The sequence below is a fragment of the Platichthys flesus genome, chromosome 13 (assembly GCF_949316205.1).
Source record: "Platichthys flesus chromosome 13, fPlaFle2.1, whole genome shotgun sequence".
In the NCBI taxonomy this organism is placed as follows: domain Eukaryota; kingdom Metazoa; phylum Chordata; class Actinopteri; order Pleuronectiformes; family Pleuronectidae; genus Platichthys; species Platichthys flesus.
Genome location: NC_084957.1, coordinates 20,864,444 through 20,884,288, shown reverse-complemented (window position 1 = coordinate 20,884,288; position 19,845 = coordinate 20,864,444). Strand labels below are relative to the sequence as shown.

Sequence of the window (19,845 nt, the reverse complement as noted above, 5' to 3'; positions counted from 1 at the left end):
AAAGCTCAAACTCACATCTCTTTTAAATCATCCCCTTGTCAGTATGTCATGTACTATGAATGTATGTCATTAAGATTAATGTGAGAAAAAAGCTTTAAATCATATTATGGTTGTAAAAATCCACTTAAAACTTTATTCAGTGTTAACTTTCCACTTTGTCCTCAGTTTGATCTGCTGCCTTGTTGAGGAAAACTTCAGATTAATGATGGGGTTCGTCAGAAATCTTTTATGGAAGAAACTGGGACCAGGAAGTTGTTGGTCCTATCCCTGGTTTGTCCAGAAAGATACTGAATCGTCCCTTATGTCTGTGCCATCAGCGAGTTAATAACATGTGAGAGAAAAAGTATATGAATGTGTGTACATAGTTGGATGTGAATTGGACAGAAATGCACTTTGAGTGGTTGATAAGATGAGAAACAAAAAACATTTGACGTTCTGTTTAGAAAAAACTCACCCATCGTTAAATGTTACATAAATATTGTCTCTTTTAATTGTATACTTAGCAAACAATGAATGAACAAACAAGAAAATATAAATATTATACTACAAATAAACATTTTGGTACAAATTACAACAGTAAACTCATGTAATGGATTTATTACATGAGTCTGGTGAATGTGTTGTGCTGGTGGATTCTCCAGAGAGTTCCCAGGGTCACACATGTAAACATACAGCGCTGTCAGAAAAAAAATGTCATGTCTGTCATTGTTTGGCTCCAGCACTGGGTTTACAAGGAAAAAGTTCAAATCCACACTGAGTAACCTGCGCAACACATTTACTCATGGGCTGGAACAAGACGTCCAAGAATATCTCAACATAATTCATGTAAACAGGTTCAAATTTAAGTTAAGCGTTACTGTTGTGGTCAAATGTCAGTTTCATTGTGCTGGTGGAAAAAGCAACAACAAAGCTGTGCAAAATACTGAGCCGCAACATTTTGCAATCAGTCCATGTATATAAGTCTTGATACATTATAAGTGTAAGTATTCCTCTGCTAAATACACATGTATAAATATTTACCTTTCCGAATGTGACACGGGTGAAGACATCAGACTTCTGCACGGCTGATGTAAACATTCATTTGGACCATAACCATGAAAAGTAAAGTGTTTACCATGTGAAAGTCGAAAAATGTAAAAAACATTATGCAGCTACTCGGGCAGCAGGTCGTCTCCCAGCTCTTCATCCGCGAAGTCGTCATCCTCCACCCGCTTCTTGGCCCCCGTCTTCGGCCTCTCCATCTGAGGCCCCAGGGGATCCACGTAGGACGCATCTAAACACGACAGCAACAGAAGATTTACTCATTACGGCCCCATTTCCTGTTACCAGTCAATCCTAGTGTTTGTATTAACACTTCGGTTTCTACGTGTTTTCTCACATCATCCAGGAAGCCACAGAACATAAATGCTTCAAAGATAAAAGTAAAAGTCACGGATTTCAGAGGTGAAGACTAAGAGAATATATGTTTTCCTCACCCAGTTCTTTTGGGCTGTTGGCCTCGTAGGGCTCGTTGGAGGCAGGAAGTGACCTCATCCTGGCGCTCAGCCGCTCTCCCTTAGTGCTGTTGCTGCTGTGGCTGCTGTCTGCACAAAACACAAACACACACACTTGAATTTAGCAAACCAGTCATAATCTGATGAAGTTTTGCTGACACAGTTAAAGGTGTTTAAATATCCCCCAATCATAGACCGATTTATGTAGATGTATTGTGTAGAAATGTGCTTTTGACTTTTTATACAATCATATCTTACAGAACGCATTTTTTAACCATTACGCTGAAATCTAAGTATTCAGGATTCATCCAGTAACTGGTCCGACCAAGATGTGCTGTCAAACATTTCAATATTTTCAAAGGTTCTCGGACTGTGTTTATGTCTCTGTTTTAGATATTAAGAAACGTCCATGACAACCTTAACAATCTCAAACCCTGCAGGGATGAAGTCAAACAGAGTTCAAACTGAAACTAGACTCTCACAAGTCAACATGACAGAGATGTGAGAATTTCATTTCACACAGACTGTAAATTATGAAGTGAGTGAGTGTGTGTGTATGCATGTGTGTATGTTTGTGTGTGTGTGTGTGTGCGCACAAGTGTATTTGCTTTCTTGACTTATAAGCTGAATATTTTTTAACATCTTAAAATATATAAAAGTTGACATGGGTTAAATGATTTTCCAAACAACACAAACTGTCTGAAATCTCTCCCTGTTTGCTGCATACAGTATATTTAATGTCTGCCATTTTATTTGAGTCTGACTCTTGGGTATGTATCCGCTGTATTGGGAGGATGATGAGAAATCTAAATTTACTTCTAATTTCGAAGTAAACGAGTGTCCATTACAGAGGAGTCAGTGAATTGATGAAGGGGATTTGCTTATTGTAGGTGATAGATTATTTATTATTGACATATTAAATATTCTACAAATCAGTTTCACAAGAAACCTATGCTTCCATGCATCCATCCATCACTTATCCAAGGTCAGCTCATGTTTGCAGCAGGCTAAACAGAGTGTTCCAGACATCCCTCTCCCAAACTACGCTTCCCGCCTTCTCCTTGGAGTTCCGAGGCGTTCCCAGACCAGACGGATATTTATCCCACCAGTGAATTCTGTGTCTACCCCACGGTCTCAACCAGTTTGGTGTGGAAGGCGCCCAGGATTCTTCCTGCAAACATGCCCCAACTACGTCAACTGGCCCCAATTGACACGAAAGAGCAGAGGCTTTACTCTCATGGTCTATTTTATCGAAATGTCCCATTATTCAGCATATAAGCAATATATAAGGACACCTGATAAATGTCATAAACTATAATGTAGAGGTTAGCAGGATATTTTAAGTGCTAGTCAACAATTATAACTTATTATATGTATATTATAAAACTGTTTTACTATAATATTCATGATCGGCCTCAACTGATGGATAAAACATTCATTAAATGTGTGTAGATAACACCATAATGCACTTGGTTCAATCCCTGTAACAATCTGAAGTGCCCTTTAGCAAGACGCTGAGTGCCAGCACCAGCTCGGGTCCAAATCATCTTAGACACAGAGCTGGTACTCTTCAGGAGATGTAATGAATTAGTTTATGCTCCAGGCTCAGATGACACACTGACAAAGTGCTGCAGTGATTCTGAAGGACAGACGTGATTACAGACAGCAGCAGCAGCCCACATCTGGCTGCCAGGTAGCCAAGGAGACGGACGGGTGCAATGGCAGAAAACGGAAAAACAGGAAAGAGAGGGAGGCGGCCCGATGTTCCACCTTCGCACACGTTCTTGAACATCCCACACGAGGCCTCGTAAACTGCTGGAAAACTGAAACCTCTCCCCAGTACGGTCTCAGCTGCATTTCTCTTTTTTTATGATGCACAACTGAGAGACACGAAAACAGGGATGACACGACAGGTCGAAAGCCAGCCCTTAAGTGAATCTTGTGTAATAGTTTCCATGATTAAAGCTGAGATGAGAGTGTTTTGTATGCCTCTACAGTGAGAATAGACACCTTATTTCTGTGAGGGTTCAATAGGGGTGTTGATCAGTATCAGTGAGTCAACTTTCTGGCTTTTCAAACGCACTTTCCTGCCCAAAGTTATCTGGAAAACCCCTTGAAAGATTACATGAGCTAAGAAGGGTTCAAATATAGTCTTCAAAAACCCAACATGGGTGCAACCCTAGAGTTGAGAAATGTATTTATTTAAACAGTGAGAATATGATCCCGAAAAATACAATAAGAGGGACACACCTTTCTCTTGTTCTGTGGCTTTTCCCAGATTCACATCTAGGAATGACGCAGGTTTGGATGTGTGAAAAAACCAGGACACACACACAAACACACACAGACACACACACACACAATGTACAGTGCTTCGAATAGGCAGACTTGACAGAAAATAGGGAAAACTCTCAGGTGCACTCAAGATTTTCTCCAAAATCTGAAAGAGGTTTGTGCGATCCCTCCCTCCCTCCTCTGTGGGAGCATTTAGTGCAAACCCTGACCGCAGTCCGACATCACAGCTGCCTGTCAGAAGATTTCTGAACCGGCCTCTTGAGTTTTGACAATAACTCTATAGTCAAGTTTCTTATCTTGTGTGTTTACCTCAGGGAAACTGAAAGTGTCTGTTTGGAACTGAGATGGTTTTAAGACGTAAACAAGCGATTATTTCTCTCCTAGGACCACTGTGCACATATTTTTTTATTATATTACTGGTATAAAGCAAAGGAAGGTGTTTTGAAATAAGATTTTTAATTTGTCCCTTAGTATTATTCTCTTTTTGACTTGTGTAAACTGTAGGTATAGGAGGAGCAGTATTTTATTTTTGATTGTATGCTAATGCATGAAATAAGGCAAATAAAGACAGTCAGTCTTAACATGTTATTTTATAGTAAGCTGGCACACCTAAAACACAGAAGCCACAGACTATAGGATCCTGATGTGGTTTGAGAGCAGTTCAGGCCCATTAACTTTAATTTTTTTAATGTATAATCCTCAGCCAAGTAGGTTATGTTTTTGTCTGCGATTACTAGTGAGCAGGATTACGCAAAATATACTCAACCGAAGTTAGATTTGTTCTTCACAGTGGGGCAAAAGAGGTGAAGATCAATTTCTAACTGAATCAACTACAAACTTCATGTTCAAAGACTCAGTCAAGATAAAATAATAATTCTCAGTGTTTCTCTTGAGCAGTTTAGTAAGTTGTAGATTTATCTCAGATGTTGAAAATCACTAGGAAAAATTATTGAGCTCTGGTGTTTGAGTTCTCCCACATCTCTGATGAACAACTGGCTAGAAGAGCCTATTTATCATCCAGCAGGTTTCACTTTATCGTTTCTGAGTAATAATCTCACATACCTTTCCCCGAGTCCAACAGTGGACTGAGTTGTTTAGACTCAGCCTGGGCAACTGCACAGCAAAGAGGAAGCACAGTGAGAATACAGATGGAGATCGGAAGAGCCAGAGAGAGAAACAAAAAGAAAGATTAAAGAGATGGATTGAAAAAATGTAAACGGATAGAGAAAAGGAAATAAACAGCACAGAAAGAGGAAACAAGTATGACATGTGCAACGAGAGTTCAATTCTTATCCAAACACGTTCCCCCTCTCACCTGCTTTGACGTCCTCTGATGTGCGTAAGTAAGTAAGAGAAGAGTTTGGGCTTTAGTTAGACAACTTCTGTTGTAACCAATTTTGAGACAATAAAACATATAAGGTTGTGTTGAAAAACCACCAGGATAAGTTTGTTTTAACAGATCCACTTACAACTCTGGTACTACAGAACTGTCAGGCATTAAAAACCCATGAGTTTGAGGTTCTTAATTTATAACGACACTGGGGACTAATGGGAGTATTGGCAGGATGGAGCGGCATGAACATTAACAGGTGTCTGATTTATTGATATATGTTTCACCACATTACAGGACACTACAGACATGAAGCTGCACAGCAGAGCAAAGCTGGGCCTGGTTTTTGGCAGCGCTGTAGTTTGTCTGGATTTCATTAAAAAGTTGCAGAGGAGCCAGCGTTCCAGTGTCAGAGCCAATCCAGAGTGTGTGTCTGTGTTTGTTGTGGATCTGTAGTGAGGGAGTGAAAACTGTGTGTGTGTGTGTGTGTGTGTGTGTGTGTGTGTGTGTGCGTGTGTGTGTGTGTGCGTGTGTGTGTGTGTGTTAGACTTCTCAGGTGTCTGCTGTGACCTCTGTGTCGTCAGGTCTCCTAAAACGAACGTATCAGACTGGATACAAAGATGGACAAAATGAAGTCATGCCGAAAGCGAAGCCGATTCATCTCTATCGCCCTCGGCTGGCTGCCTGCAGTCATAAAGCCCACCTCCTTCATGTTAGAAGATGGGACAAGTTCATATCACACTGATGTTTGTCTAAGTGTTCATTTTCCACTAAGTTTGGTTTTAATTAGTTTTCTGATGCTGTAAAAATGGGACATCATGATTGACAGCTGACACAGACGCCCGATTGGTCCAACAAACGTATCTGCAGGTCTTCGATACCATGGCCACACCCCCTGATAGCTCAGACTATGGCATCAAATGTGCAAAATCGCTGAATTCTTAACTGGAATATTTTGACTTCATTTCTGGAAAGTGGGAGGAAGCAAGTAGATGTTTCAGCTATTTTAATTCTTAATTTTTCCTATCAGTTTTATCGTTAATCTCTGAATGTGCAATACCCTTTTCACCCTGCTGTAACAAAATACTTTCCCAATTTGCGATCAATAGAGTACATATCTATCTATATATCTAAAACATAGGGGTTAGGGTGATGTACAGAGGTTTACCCATAACTCTGGCCTTCTTAGGAGAGGCGAGGACAGATGTGGAGGGGGCTAATGATGAGCAGCATGTGTGAGCGGCAGATGGAAGAGAGACAGAAGCGTTGACATATAAAATATATAAACTTAAAAACACTAACGAGGCAGAGAAGTGTTGATTATCAGTTCTAATTAAAATTAACATCACGCCAAATAAATAAAGAATCTTAAACTTATTCCTTTTGATTGAGGCTTGTTTCAATACAATAAGATCGGTTTCAGAAGTAGCATCTCTAATTTCATTGTAGTGGTTTCTCTAAGACAGTGACAATAAAGACTTTACCAATATATGTAATTGTATTTCAAACTGTACTGCACTTAATACTGGTGTTCAGAACAGAGCTCTGCCTATACTATCAATATATACACTCATGTTTAAATGGTTTATGATGAAGGTAACTACAGATGTCTGACTTCTCACATGTTAATCTCAAGTATAGATTAGTACTGTCCATGGTCTACAAACCATACATAATGTGGAAACCAGTGATCAGAATATTGGACGATATGTCGCTACCTGAGGCCACAGTAGGAATCTTATAAATCTTATGGTGATGGACTTACCGGCACTCCCACCGCTGCCCTCTCTGCCTTCTCTCCGACCTCGGGCGCTTCCCTCTCTACCAGACTTCACTCTCTGCAGGAGGAGAGAAATAACAATGAGTTTTTGCTTTTATTAGTTTTTTAAATCATGTTCACTTTTCTGATGTCACATTTTTTTACCCATTGCTCAGCCTATGTGGCTGTTTGCCTCTCTCTTTATTTGTCTCTGCTGTTGTCTCTGGTAGGTTTAGTCATTTCTATTGGCATGAAAACTAGTATAAGTATAAACATTCACATAAAAACATTATGGAAATTGAAAGCTAAGTATTAAGAGGTTAATATAAATGTCATATAATCAAGTCTTAAATGTCCTGTTTGTGTGGAATAACTTAGACGGTGGAGTCGATCCACAGAAATGATTAGTTATAAGTAAAGTTGGAGACAAAACAAAATGTTACATTGGGAATACAATGAAAAAAAAGAACACACTTAGCATGAGAACTGTGATTTAATATTCCTCATATCTTTCTTCAAATCATTCCCTCATTCATCATTTCATAAACTATGCAGTCCCTTTAGCAGGATCGGTTGTTTTTTCGCTGTCACTCAGTTTGGAGATGTCTGGGAATATTGAGTCAACCCTCTGGCTCCGTCTATCTCTCTGTAGAAACATTACTCTGATCCAACAGCGTCTCTGGGCTGATTTAAGAGCAGCTGGTTTTGATTTTACAAAATCCTCCGTCTCATCTGTTCCTGGCCCTGATAAAAATCTCCACAGGCACAGCACAAGGTTCTGTTACTCTGTCTTCTTCAAAACTCGACTGACCCCAGAGCTGCTCCAGTTTTGTGGATCACAGCACTGTCATCTATTTCTGGTGCGGAATTATAAATCTTAAAGCCACCACAGATATTAATTAAACCTTCCTTCAAGATAAGGATGCACAGCTGAAATAATTGAAACTAGTTGGAATTTGGGGCTGTTTTGGGGGAGAGTTTTTTCCAGCTTTGAGCTGAATGGAGTTTAAATCCTAAATAATAATAATGTAGAACATCACAAACAGCATGTAGCATCAGATTGTTAACATCTGATGTTAGTTTCCTGCACCCAGGACATTGGCATTGTCTTTCTTGGAGCAGATCCAGGAAAAAAAAAAAAACTCTCGAAATTGTGAGGACATTTTTACCAATATTTCAGGGTATAATTTATTGATATTAAATGGGACTGATATCTGTAATGTGTGCAATTTGGTGCAACTTGATGAATTAAGAGGGACTGTTGGGCTATTCTCGTTGTTTGATTTCTCTAACACAACAGCTAATGACCCAGCGTTCGTGTCAACCAGGTGGTAAACAGCTGGGAAGTGGCTGTCCTCTTCTCAACCCTGATTTGAGGAAAAATCAACAGGAGAAAAAAAACTGCCTTTTACTGGTGCATTTCTAAAGCTTTGGTAACTTCATGGCAAAAGGAGAAGTATATGTCTTCAATCAGTTTGATCTTGTCCAGAAAAGGCGACAGGATGCCAAGACAAGAGGGAAAGACTAACACGTCTGTTGAACTGCAGAACAAGCTGGTCATTTATGAAGCTGCATTATGTTAATAAACACATGTACAACCAGTGTTAATTTTGGCAGCTATTTTTAATTTAGTCTTAGTCTTTTGACGAAAAATGCATTTTAGTTTTAGTCACATTTAGTCATTTTTATCCTTCTTAGTTTTAGTCTAGTTTTAGTCGATGAAAACAAATTCCATTTTAGTCTAGTTTTAGTCACATTTAATAGCCAAATTAAACTCCTTTTCTATAAAAACATATAGCTGCAGCCTAATAGCTGTGTACTAGCTCTGATCTTGTGTCTCTGAGCGAGTGAGCGTGGCGGGGGCGGAGCCTTGGGACCGGTGCGCTATCTGGGAGCACACACACACACACACACACACACACACACACACACACACACACACACACACACACACACACACACACACACACACACACACACACACACACACACACACACACACACACACACACACACACACACGCACACGCACACGCACACGCACACGCACACGCACACGCACACGCACACACACACGCCCGCTCCTGATACTTTATGACGGCCTGATACGATGATGTTAATAAAATTATTGTGACTTTTTTAGTGAACCACCAACATTTTCGTCTCGTCTCGTCAACGAAAGTTACAAATTTATTTAGTCATAGTTTTTTTTTTCAAAGATCCGTTTTCGTTTCGTCTATATTTCGTCATCGTTATCGTCAACGAAATTAACACTGAATTCAAAGCACAGCTGAAGATACCCATTTGACAATTAATGAGTTTTATATTTTGAAGCATCTGGACGATTAAATAGTAATCCAGGATATCTTCAATCTCTGTTTCTGCTCATTAGGTTTTAATGTTGCGGTTTTTCTCAAAAGCAACAAATCTACTGTTGATTTAACACTTAGGGCTGGTCTCTGAATCTTTTGTTTTTGTCAGTGCATTTCTGCAGTTCTTTTCATCTGCTCAGTGAGGTCGCAATGGTGGATCCAGTATGGCGGATTCTATATCTTGCGGGCTGATCATGTGTCAAGTTGGCATAATATAATGGTGGTGGACCACGGCCGAGGTCGGCAGCCGATGAGGGATCCTAATAAGCGGCAGTGGACAATGACTGTGGACTATAGTGGCATCCGATCTAGATGGTGGATCATGATCTTGCTGGCAACTGACCATAGACTATGATTGCAGCAGGACTGCTTGACATATAGTATTGAAGTTATCCTTCAAAATGTTTACCCTCATCAATGCTGCTAAAACCTTTAATCTTGAGGATGTTTTCGTACACCTGACATCTATTGCACTTCTGTCTGTCCTGCGAGAGGGATTCCTCACATGTGGCTCTTTATGAGGTTTCTATGTATTTTTACCCTGTTAAAAGGGTTTTTAGTAGTTTTTCCTTACTCTTGCTGAGGGTTAAGGACAGAGGATGTCACACCATATTAAAGCCCTATGAGACAAATTGTGATTTGTGAATATGGGCTATACAAATAAAATTTGATTTGATTAGTTAGACATTCCTTTTAACTTCTGTTTAAATCAAATGCAAAATGCATAGCTTCCTTTGTGATATATTTTCTCAAGAAACCCAACTGTAAAAACTTTTATAGACCGTGGACAGGGTGAATACCTATCTGACAACCTCAGGTGGTGATAAAAATGGGCAGAAAATATATTTCCTTGCAAGAAAAGCCAGAAGAGATGTACCTGTTCTCTCATCTCCTTCATCTTCTCCACCTTCTTCAGCTTGGTGGCGTATTCTTGGACTTCATTCAGTCCCATGTCCGTGCACAGCCTCACCAGGAAACGCAGACCTGAACACAGACATACAGAAGATGTTTATATTTTCTTCACGCTCTGATCGGTGGATTATGTAATGGTTAGTTTTCCAGAGCTAGGATGAAAAGTGTGAAACAAATGAGATGAATTACATTCCACATTTTCTGGAAACTTGTGGTGGATGTCTTTATATGTTTCCAGAGCTTTTTGGTAGTTTCCTGTAAAGGGAAAAGAAAAAGAGCTAAATTCATTGTAGTTCTCAGCTAGCACTCAGGGAGGACAGGCTTATGATCAGGTTTTCGGTATCAAACTGGTAGAGAATATTCAGTTACATAAATATTATTCTCACCACTTCTTCTGTAGCAGCTTGCCACCATGAGCTGCCACTTCACCTGTGTTGGTCTGTGAAAACATAACTGAATTTCACAATCCTGCACCGAAAAAATTCTATTAATTAAAAGGGATTGTAAAAAGTCAATTTTGAATTCAGCTGGGAGGCAAATAGAATCAAATAATCTGTTATTTTTGCTCAAATGAAAAAAAAATACTTCCAGATGAGAAACTTTCAAACTTTTGAAAGAATTTAACAAAACAATTAAAACAAGGTTTCTTCTAAGATGACTTAGATGAATTCCTGAGTCTAATCAACAAAAAATACTCTCAAATGTTTGAGCATTATGTTGAATAATCACTTTTACAAATATCTATTTGGTTTGTATTATCTTCTAAAGTAAAGTCAATTCTGTTACTTACTGAATGAGTGTGGCTCTTTCAAAGTACTGAATAGCTTTTTCACAAAACTGAGTCTCGATGTAATACGCTCCGAGCCACTCAATCACATCGATGTTGGAGGGGAAGTATCTGAAAGACTTGACAGCAACACAATCCAACAACATCAAAGCACTAATATAAATGTGTGCTCATCAATAAGTCCAGAGAAACGTTCAGGTATAATTCTCGTACCTCATAATAGTACTGGAAGGCCTGGGACTTGTCCCCATCGCTATCGTGCAGCTCCCCCAGCTTGGCCAATGCCTGTGGGTCTGTGGGAGTTACACTGATGACCTGCATCAACCACTCAATGGCCTGTTGGGAATCCTCCAGAAGCTCATAGCTGAGACCCAGTGAGTCAAGGACGAAGAGATGCTGATATGGGGATTGAGTTTGAAAAAAACCTCTAAGGTCCAACTGTCTGAAGCAGTTACACTTTATAACACAGAGATAAGCACATTCCCAATCACTTGTTATCAGTAGGATACAGATGAGCCAGTTGGTACATGACCTGGGCACTGTTCCTCAGAATGGCATGGAGCTTCAGGAAGCAGTCCAGGGCCTCCTCCAGTCGATTCAGTTTTTTATAGGATAGACCTGGTACAAGTGGAAGGAGACGAAAACAATTAACTTTAAGTATACGGTGACTATAGACAATTTAAAGCAGCTATAACGAATACTTTTATAATAAAAATGGATCATAAAAAAGTGTGGAAATAATGTGTAGACGTGAAAGATGTCACTGTGATGAACTGACAGAATTATCAGCTGAATATGCAGCTCTTTGAAGGAATGTTCAACTCATTGTTTAACAACTTCACTGTTTGGTTTACTGAATTAGTGAAGACCAAAAACAAAGCTAAAATGAGCGAATATTACGTCCGTCAGGTGGCCTACACAAATCCAGATGTGTTGCTCAGAGCTGCTGGATGTGTAAATAAATCTCTGTTTGCAAACAAGTTCAAAACATCAACTTAAAAGCTGATGAAATGTAATAATCATGTTCCCAATTTAGGTTTAACAACCTGAATAGTCATTGGTATCCATGGTGGTCAAGAATGAATGAGCTCCTCTGTGATAAAAGCAGGTGTTACCCAGGTTGTAGAGGGCCTCGGTGCAGGAGGAGTCATTCCTCAGCGCTTCTTTGTAGAACTCTGCAGCCTTCTCATAGTCCTGTTTGACGAACAGAGTGTTGCCCTTGTTGATCAGTGCTGCTGGATTGTAGCGATCGGCGTTCATGGCGAGGTCAGCGTAGCGCTCAGCCTGCTCATATTCCTTCTCCTGTTGGAGGTTAAAGGTCAGATGGAAGGATCTACTGGTACCAACTTGGGACTGAGAATAGAGGCTGCAACTCCACCGTCTTTACATCTGGATGGTTTAGTTTAAAATTAAAAACATTGAAGAGTCTTACCAGGAAGTGCAGGAAAGAAAGGTTGGTGGCGGCAGCGCTCTTCACTCTGCTGTCCTTCTTCTCAAACGTTTTCAGGGTTTCAACTGCCTGACAAAATATTTAAAAAAGCTAATTAATACACATTTGACACTGGCTTTTCTCTAGTTTATTACTATAATACTGTACTACTCCCCAGTATGTAACGAACATCCAAACTAATGTTGATTACACTTTATTTAATAAAAAAGCTCAATAAATGATATATTCACTGGAAAACTAGTTAAACATTGCAAGAATGATTTGGCAATAATCAATTCAAACAATATTAATTACATTACAAATTTTGATATTAATAATATATTTATTATTATTAAAAAAAAACACCCATTGGAATTTTGCAATGGATTATGACACAGGTAACGATCATCATTTCCTCCAAAAACATCTTCACATTACCATTTAAGTTGAGCCAATGTAAACCTACTAGGGAGAGTTTCCACCAGTATTAGAGTGTAAACAGAAGCTAAAGCTGCACTGATGAGGCAGCTTACACCACAACTACCACCATCGCTGTCGCTCGATAAGCCCAAAAGCACCACACACATGCAGAGGGTGTAAAGTCTGGGATACAAGATAGTTGACTCTACTGTAGTTATAATACTGTGAGTGGAGATATTGGAGCTGCTCGGTGTCATCTCTTATATTAACAGCTCCAGAGGCACAGCTGAAGTTACATGAGAGCTCACTGGTTTATTTTTGGTTAGAATTTCCTTTAGGACTCCAGATTCTCTTCACTGATCTGTGGAGTTTAAAAGCAATAGCTGCTTCTTCAACGTCTCCTAGCAGTGCTGATATTTGTAGAAGGCATGCTTTGGTAATGTCAACAAAAACAAAAAACACAATCAAACATGGAAACAGAAGGCACACATACCTCAACCTTAGGCATGCAGATGGGAAGGAAATAAGACAAAAGCAAGAGAGAATGGAGGTAGTGAGCAGCAGAAATTTAGGGTCTGAAGCTGTAGAAACAGCCTCAGCAGTAGAAAACTGTCATACACACAAACAGAACTGACCAATTACTGCTCAGAACCACAATGTTGTAAAAAAATTAATAATAATAAGATGGAAAAAAATAAATATACTGTGAAAGGACAACAAAAACCAGACCATCAAAATGGCAAATATGCTCACAGGGAAATACCACTCAATGAATGAATGTATAGATTTAACTGCTACTCTGATAGAGACAGCCACTTTAAAAGTAAGTAGCTCAGCAACAGTGAGAATAAAAAACATAGATGCAGCAAATATTTTGTTTAAAAACTCAGTCCCTGTAACTACATTACATTTGATAACTGTGTTAAAGTCAGCCTGTTCTCAAATATATCATTTGTTACACAAATGGCAAATATTAGCAAGATCTAACTTGATTTAACCTTGCGAGAAAGCCCCTTTGTACATGCTCTATTCAGTCCTACAACTCCAGTTGGAGTTCAAATATTGTGGCATGGTGGGTGAAGTCTGTAGTTAATCTTCCTCTCACCACAAACCAAAGATGGGAGATGCCAAAATTGAGTGGTATTGCCCTTTATGCTGCTGAGAATAATCAAACTCACCTGGTTGAAGTCCTTTTGTCTGAGATAGGTGATGGCTTTGTTGATCTCAAGATCGTTTGCTAGCTCGACGTACTGAGAACTTTTCACCATGTCCACACACCTGAAAACACAAGATACCAAACATGCTCAGTGTAACACTTTATATATCCTGTCAGATCATTTGATGCTTGCTGAAAATTTCATGTAAAATTTGTAATGTCAAGGTAGTTTTTTCACGTGTGTATTTCCTGTTTTATTTTGACTGCTCACTAACATTTCCTGTCGTTTCAGTTCCTGGTCACTTTACTGTCACTCACCTGCACCCAATCACGCTGCCCCTGTGGCCCTGCCAGTAAACCCCTTTTATTCTCTGTCTTGTACATTCTACAGTGCCATATTGTCATTGTTGTTCACCACATGCTCTCTCTGATTCTTCATCGGGTTCCTTCTTGAGTATGAGATCAGATGTTGGCCTGTTCCTTGCCTGTTTTTGATTTGAGTGAATAACTCAGATCTGAACTTTTCAATATGAACAAAATGCTTGTAAGAAGTCTCCTTCACCGGCCAGTGTTACAATGGCTCTTTATTTTAATCTGACCTATAAGTGAGGTGCATAAACACTGCTCTCCAAGATGCATTGTGATTTTGGCTGATTAAATTGATCTCATCTATGAGGTACACTGGAAGGTGAACAACCAGCTTTTTTCAATTCCAACCAAAGACGTGTCATGGGAATAAAATCCTCATAAGCAGTGAGGAAACTGGCTCCTCTCCTCTTTTAACAGTTCATCGCCTCCCTCATAGACATTTACTGCAGCAATCAGCCGCGGAAAACTCCCTAATCAAAAATATTAAACACGTTTGCTGGTGCCTCAGTCTCAGAAGCACCTGAGCGAGAGGCGAAACTGCTGTTTTCAAACTTGCTCTGAGATTTGAAGATTCATCTTAATAACTGCTCTGTTCTGTTCTATTCCATCTGGTGGTTCTAACGTTTGCACAAGACATCTTAAAACTATAGACCTGTAGTTATTTTTGTTCACATTTGCATTCAGTTACAAAACAGGGTGGAAATCAATGCCAATTTAAAGCCTGGTTTAGTGAACACTAATTCATGGAAATAATTCCTATTAATGTTGTCACCTACCTCTTATCCCACTTATATGTCACCAAACCACAATTTTTTAAATATTTTAAAGCGATGTCTATGAGCTTGAGTCAAATTACAATGAATAAACACTGTAAGAAAGAAACGTAACCAACCAGTCAAATCCAGTGGCAAAGGTAGTCTCAATAGTCGGAGCTATTAGTTTGGCTGCAGTCATGATGTATTTCTCAGCCAGGACTTTTCTATGTAAGGCAAGAGGAAATAAACCGAATTCAGGAAGCCAAAGGTACAAAAACACATTTGTTAAAGCCAAGAAAATGATTATAGAAGAGAAATGTTGTTGCGTAAATCTTTCTTACAGATCTCTCTCCATCTGGTGAAGCTTGTCATTCTTAATGGCCTCGGCGACCATATTGGAACTGGTGTCATCCTTAAAGAATCAACAGGAAAAGGTTTGATTTCAGACCTTGAGCATCATGTTCAATGATCACCGACACATGACTGTAAGTAAATAAATTCTTTATATGGTCTGTAGTGACCAACAAAAGAAGAAAAGTAATTTCGAATTAAACATATTGTTATTCCTGGTCAATCTCTACAACCTGCATTTTTAGTCACATAGCAACTATGTTGGAAGGGCTTGGGGACAATTCCAATTCATTATGAGAAGACTAAATACATTTGCATTTGTGTATACAGTATCTTACTGTTACGCACATTAGATGCGATGTATTTGTCTTCATCATCGATGCCCAGAGGGACTGAAATGAGCTTCTGAAAGGCCTTCTTCATCCTCTCCCTGTCACCGATGGCGTAGTAGCACAGGATGAGGTTGAAGCCTGTCTTAATGTTGGGGCTCTCACTCATGATGTGTTCGAAAGATGTGATGGCATCCGAGTACTGACCCATGCGAACAAAGACCACGCCGATGTTCTGCATGATCTTGATCCTCATTTCTTTGTGAGCGTTGGAGATCTGATCAAGCGCCATTCGATAGAATTTGATGGCTTTGGGGTAGTTTTTCTGTTTGAAGTAGATGTTGGCCATGTTGACCTTGAGTCGGCCTGGAGGAACAGCATAGATGTTGTGTGTGGGAAAACTAGTACGACTAATATAATAATCAGCATGTAACAGAGTGTCTAGGGTTAATTCAAACATTGATAGTCTACACACAAGCTTGTGGGCCAAACAGTTTCAGTCATGTTCACATTAATCATAAAACACAAAATGATACAGTGGTTTGTATCTTTGTTCCCTAACCTAATAACAGATGTTTGTTGGTTACCCATCTTTTCCACTCTCTGTGTTCTTCTTATTCCTATCCATGTGCAACAGTTTATAAAACAATATTTTAGACAGAAAGATGTTGCCGTAGTCTTAAACACATCTGTCACCTGTGTGAAGGTGACGAGTCTGCTTACCTGCATTATTGAACATCTTGTTCTTCACAATGACCTGGTAGCTGTTTAGGGCCTCGGGGTACATTTCATTGTTCTCATACTGGTTGGCAAGGTTGAGCAAAACCTGGTAATGACAGTTGTTTTAAATATTTTGAAATCAAATAATTTCAAACACAGACGGCTCAGGGTTTAGAGCAATCAGTGACATACAACAGACATACTTACCGAGTAGGTGAGGTCTAGATTGATGTGTTCAGCATTTCCGGTCTGTTCCCTCTGTCTCACCAGTGCTCTCTCCTTCCTCCCTGCCTCCTTGCCTTTTTCAAGAGACTGAAGAATCACCACACACACACACACACACACACACACACACACACACACACACACACACACACACACACACACACACACACACACACACACACACACACACACACACACACACACACACACACACACACACACACACACACACACACACACACACACACACACACACACACACACACACACACACACACACACAGTCAGTCCACTAAGAAACATGCACACATAAAAACTCAAACATACGTAAAACGTGATGCTGACGTCTGTGTCCAAGATGAGACATATCTTGCCGGTATATTTGGCACTTGGCTGATAAATACTGTTCATCCGCTGACAAATAACTTTGAGACAGTGTTTAGATTATAAACTATTACAATCTCAGACAGACTAGGGGTTTTGCTCATCCACCTTTTTAGGTTTAGTAACGGAAAGCTTCATAACAGTCCTGAATTTGATAGAACAGCAGACCTGTCAGCTGGAGTTGACACTTGTCACTATTCACTGCCTCATCCAAATCCAAACTGCAAATATTATTTAACTCTACGTTATTGTTTAACAGGGTCTGACCAGTTGCAAGGCTCCAATGCTCTGTGCCATGCAGCTCTCCTCTATCAAGTCATTCACTTTCTTCTCCAGGATCTTGATCTTCTCCTCAGGCCTAAAAGATCACAGGCACAGAAATGCAATGTGGGATCATGTAGCTTGAAAGCATGAAGCTTTATAACCATACAAATGTATTAGTTGTAGTTTCAATTGAAAATGGTATCTTGGATTGATTGTTTGTAGTTTTTTTCAAGATTCTATACAACACCTTTAAACACTTTTACAAAAGTCTCTCCCTTGCACATTGCTAATGAGAAAATGCAGAGTTTGGATGATGCAGTCATATTTTTCAAAGAATGTTGAAAAGTTCAACTCACGTATCCTCATTCTTGGCCTCTAGAGAAGGGGCGGGGCCTCTGGACTGTCCCAGAGGGTCAAAATTTGAGCCTAAAGAAACAAAAACAAAAAAAGTTATTAGAGCTACAGTTTGTTCTCGTAGATCATTTAGTAAATAATTGATATTAACGCACAGATGAAAAATCCTTAGGTTTCCAAATAGTGGTATAAATAAATAAATGACACATCAGCTAACTACACAGAGTAAAAGAATCTCACTCACCACGAGTCATGGAGGAGGTGTAGCCTGCGGCTCTTACAGCAGTCATTGGTCGGGCGGCTCCGTCCTGTCACATTATATGAGATGGTTGATGAACTTTAAATAAATATGTAGTACTGCCCCAAAAACTTTGCAAAAGTACTTGTAATTATAATCATCCATATTCTTCATTAAAAAGGAAAAATGTATTAAAAATTATAAATATGGGAGCTTAGAATCACTAAATCCCCCTCACCTGCACAGCTCCAGTCACAGGTCTGCCCATTGAAGATGTCATAGGGATACGAGACTTAAAGAAACAAAATAATTGAACGCTGTTTACTTGACAAGATCTTTTAATGTGCAAATATGAGACAAAAACATTTTCATTGTTAAATTTCACTGTATCTTGCTGTACTTACTCCAAATGAAGTCGCTAAAGGCCGAGCTCCAATGGCAGTGCCGGGAAATTTGGCAGTCATCTGTCAAATCAAAGATGTGGTAATTTTACATGAGTATGAACAAAGACTACAATTGGGACATCATTTAGTATGCACTGCTATCTCTGTTAGAAAACTGCATTGACTTCCATTCATAGTTATTATTTATCTTATCAATACTTAAGTAAAATGCAATATTTAAGTGTAAGGATAATACTCAGGGTGTAAGAAAATCCAAAATATATATATAAAAATATGAACGGAATAAAAACAAGAACGTATGTGCAGTTTCAGAATATGTACAGCTAAAGGATTGCACATGAATCATTGTGTTGCACAGACAGGATGAATATTGCACAGTTAAGAGAGTAAATTCTGAGTTAAAGTCCATAATGTGTGTGTGTGGTTGTTTGCCCAGTCTGTCTGCAGTCTATCGCTGAAAGAATGATTTTTTTTTCTCAATAATTTTCATATTGTTTTGACTGAAGTGTTTTATATGTTTGTGTCAATAAAATAATGAACTAGACAGCCTAACCAAACCTTAAACTTAACCATGGCCAATCCATCCCGAACCCATCTTAACTCTAATCTTAACTCTAATCTTAACCCGGCCACAATTCACATTTTACACTGAACCAGGACCTCAATGTTCAGTTTCTCAGCATCAGGTCCAGGCTTTGGGCTTCATCAAAACCACCTTGTTTAAATGGAAAAGCCCCTGAAGAGGCAACTAAAACGAGTTCATTACAAACACACACAGGCAGAAGAGGACTGCACCTACCGGGGGTCTTCTTCCATGACTGGTTCTCACTGCTTGCTGGAAGCCTGCATCATTCTCCAGCTCCTTTAAAGTCAGAAGAAATTAGCTAATAACAACAAATCTGTATTCTTCACACACACACACGCACACGCACACGCACACACGCACACACACACACACACGCACACACACACACACACGCACACACACTAAACAACCAATGCAGTGACAGAACTTCACAAGCAAAAAGTTATGTCAAATAATTTCCGCGTAGTTTCTAGTTATTTAACATCGATAGTAGTTGGGCTCCATCATGTAGCATAGTTGCTAACTTACCTCGGAGTCAAATGTTGGATTGTAGTCGTTGTAGCCGGAGTAAAGGTCCTCCTCCTCCAGAGCCAGGTGCACGTTCTCCATGTCTCCTCTTCTCCTCCTGAGAGGTGCGGGGAGGACAAGTCTATAAATGTGGAAATAAAACGCTTAGCATCGCCGAGTAGCAGCAAAAAGTCCGTTTGTTGTCGTTTCACCGGATCAGTCCCACAATTCCCAGCCGCATGGGTGGGACAATTGTTTTCCCAAGCTTCTGATTGGGTAGTCTCGCGTCCATCATCGTGTGGCGGTAATTTGATTGGCTCGAGCTGATTTCTGCCGTTGCCAGGATACAAGCTCGAGCCCACAAGCCCTGCGTCTGTTACAATCAGAGTTTCACTCGAATTGATTC

General features: G+C 39.6%; 1 protein-coding gene across 3 annotated transcripts; it reads right to left on the bottom strand.

Moving 5' to 3' along the window:
- Positions 1-460: 460 nt before the first annotated feature.
- Positions 461-19,646, bottom strand: ift88 (intraflagellar transport 88 homolog). Of its 3 annotated transcripts, XM_062402558.1 has the most exons (25): positions 19,461-19,646; positions 19,146-19,208; positions 18,347-18,406; positions 18,181-18,234; positions 17,949-18,012; positions 17,707-17,776; positions 17,354-17,444; positions 16,685-16,789; positions 16,481-16,583; positions 15,777-16,123; positions 15,419-15,489; positions 15,215-15,301; positions 13,976-14,075; positions 12,381-12,467; positions 12,064-12,250; positions 11,458-11,566; positions 11,162-11,312; positions 10,952-11,067; positions 10,548-10,600; positions 10,351-10,416; positions 10,127-10,233; positions 6,884-6,956; positions 4,851-4,901; positions 1,476-1,583; positions 461-1,273 (listed from the first exon to the last, which is right to left on the bottom strand). In XM_062402558.1, the coding sequence occupies exons 1-25, from the start codon at positions 19,539-19,541 to the stop codon at positions 1,152-1,154; spliced, it is 2,526 nt and encodes an 841-aa protein (XP_062258542.1). In that variant the 5' UTR covers positions 19,542-19,646; the 3' UTR covers positions 461-1,151. The 3 variants fall into 3 exon arrangements, with proteins under 3 accessions (XP_062258542.1, XP_062258543.1, XP_062258544.1); XM_062402559.1 differs by lacking the exon at positions 4,851-4,901; XM_062402560.1 differs by lacking the exons at positions 461-1,273; positions 1,476-1,583; positions 4,851-4,901 and adding an exon at positions 6,240-6,334.
- Positions 19,647-19,845: the final 199 nt, after the last annotated feature.

Coding starts and splice junctions, on each gene's coding strand:
- ift88 (XM_062402558.1), bottom strand. CDS start 19,541: ATGGAGAACGTGCACCTGGCTCTGGAGGAGGAGGACCTTTACTCCGGC. Junction 10,601..10,951: donor GAAAGAGCCACACTCATTCA/GTAAGTAACAGA, acceptor ATGTTTTCACAG/ACCAACACAGGTGAAGTGGC. Junction 1,274..1,475: donor CAACAGCCCAAAAGAACTGG/GTGAGGAAAACA, acceptor TGTCGTGTTTAG/ATGCGTCCTACGTGGATCCC.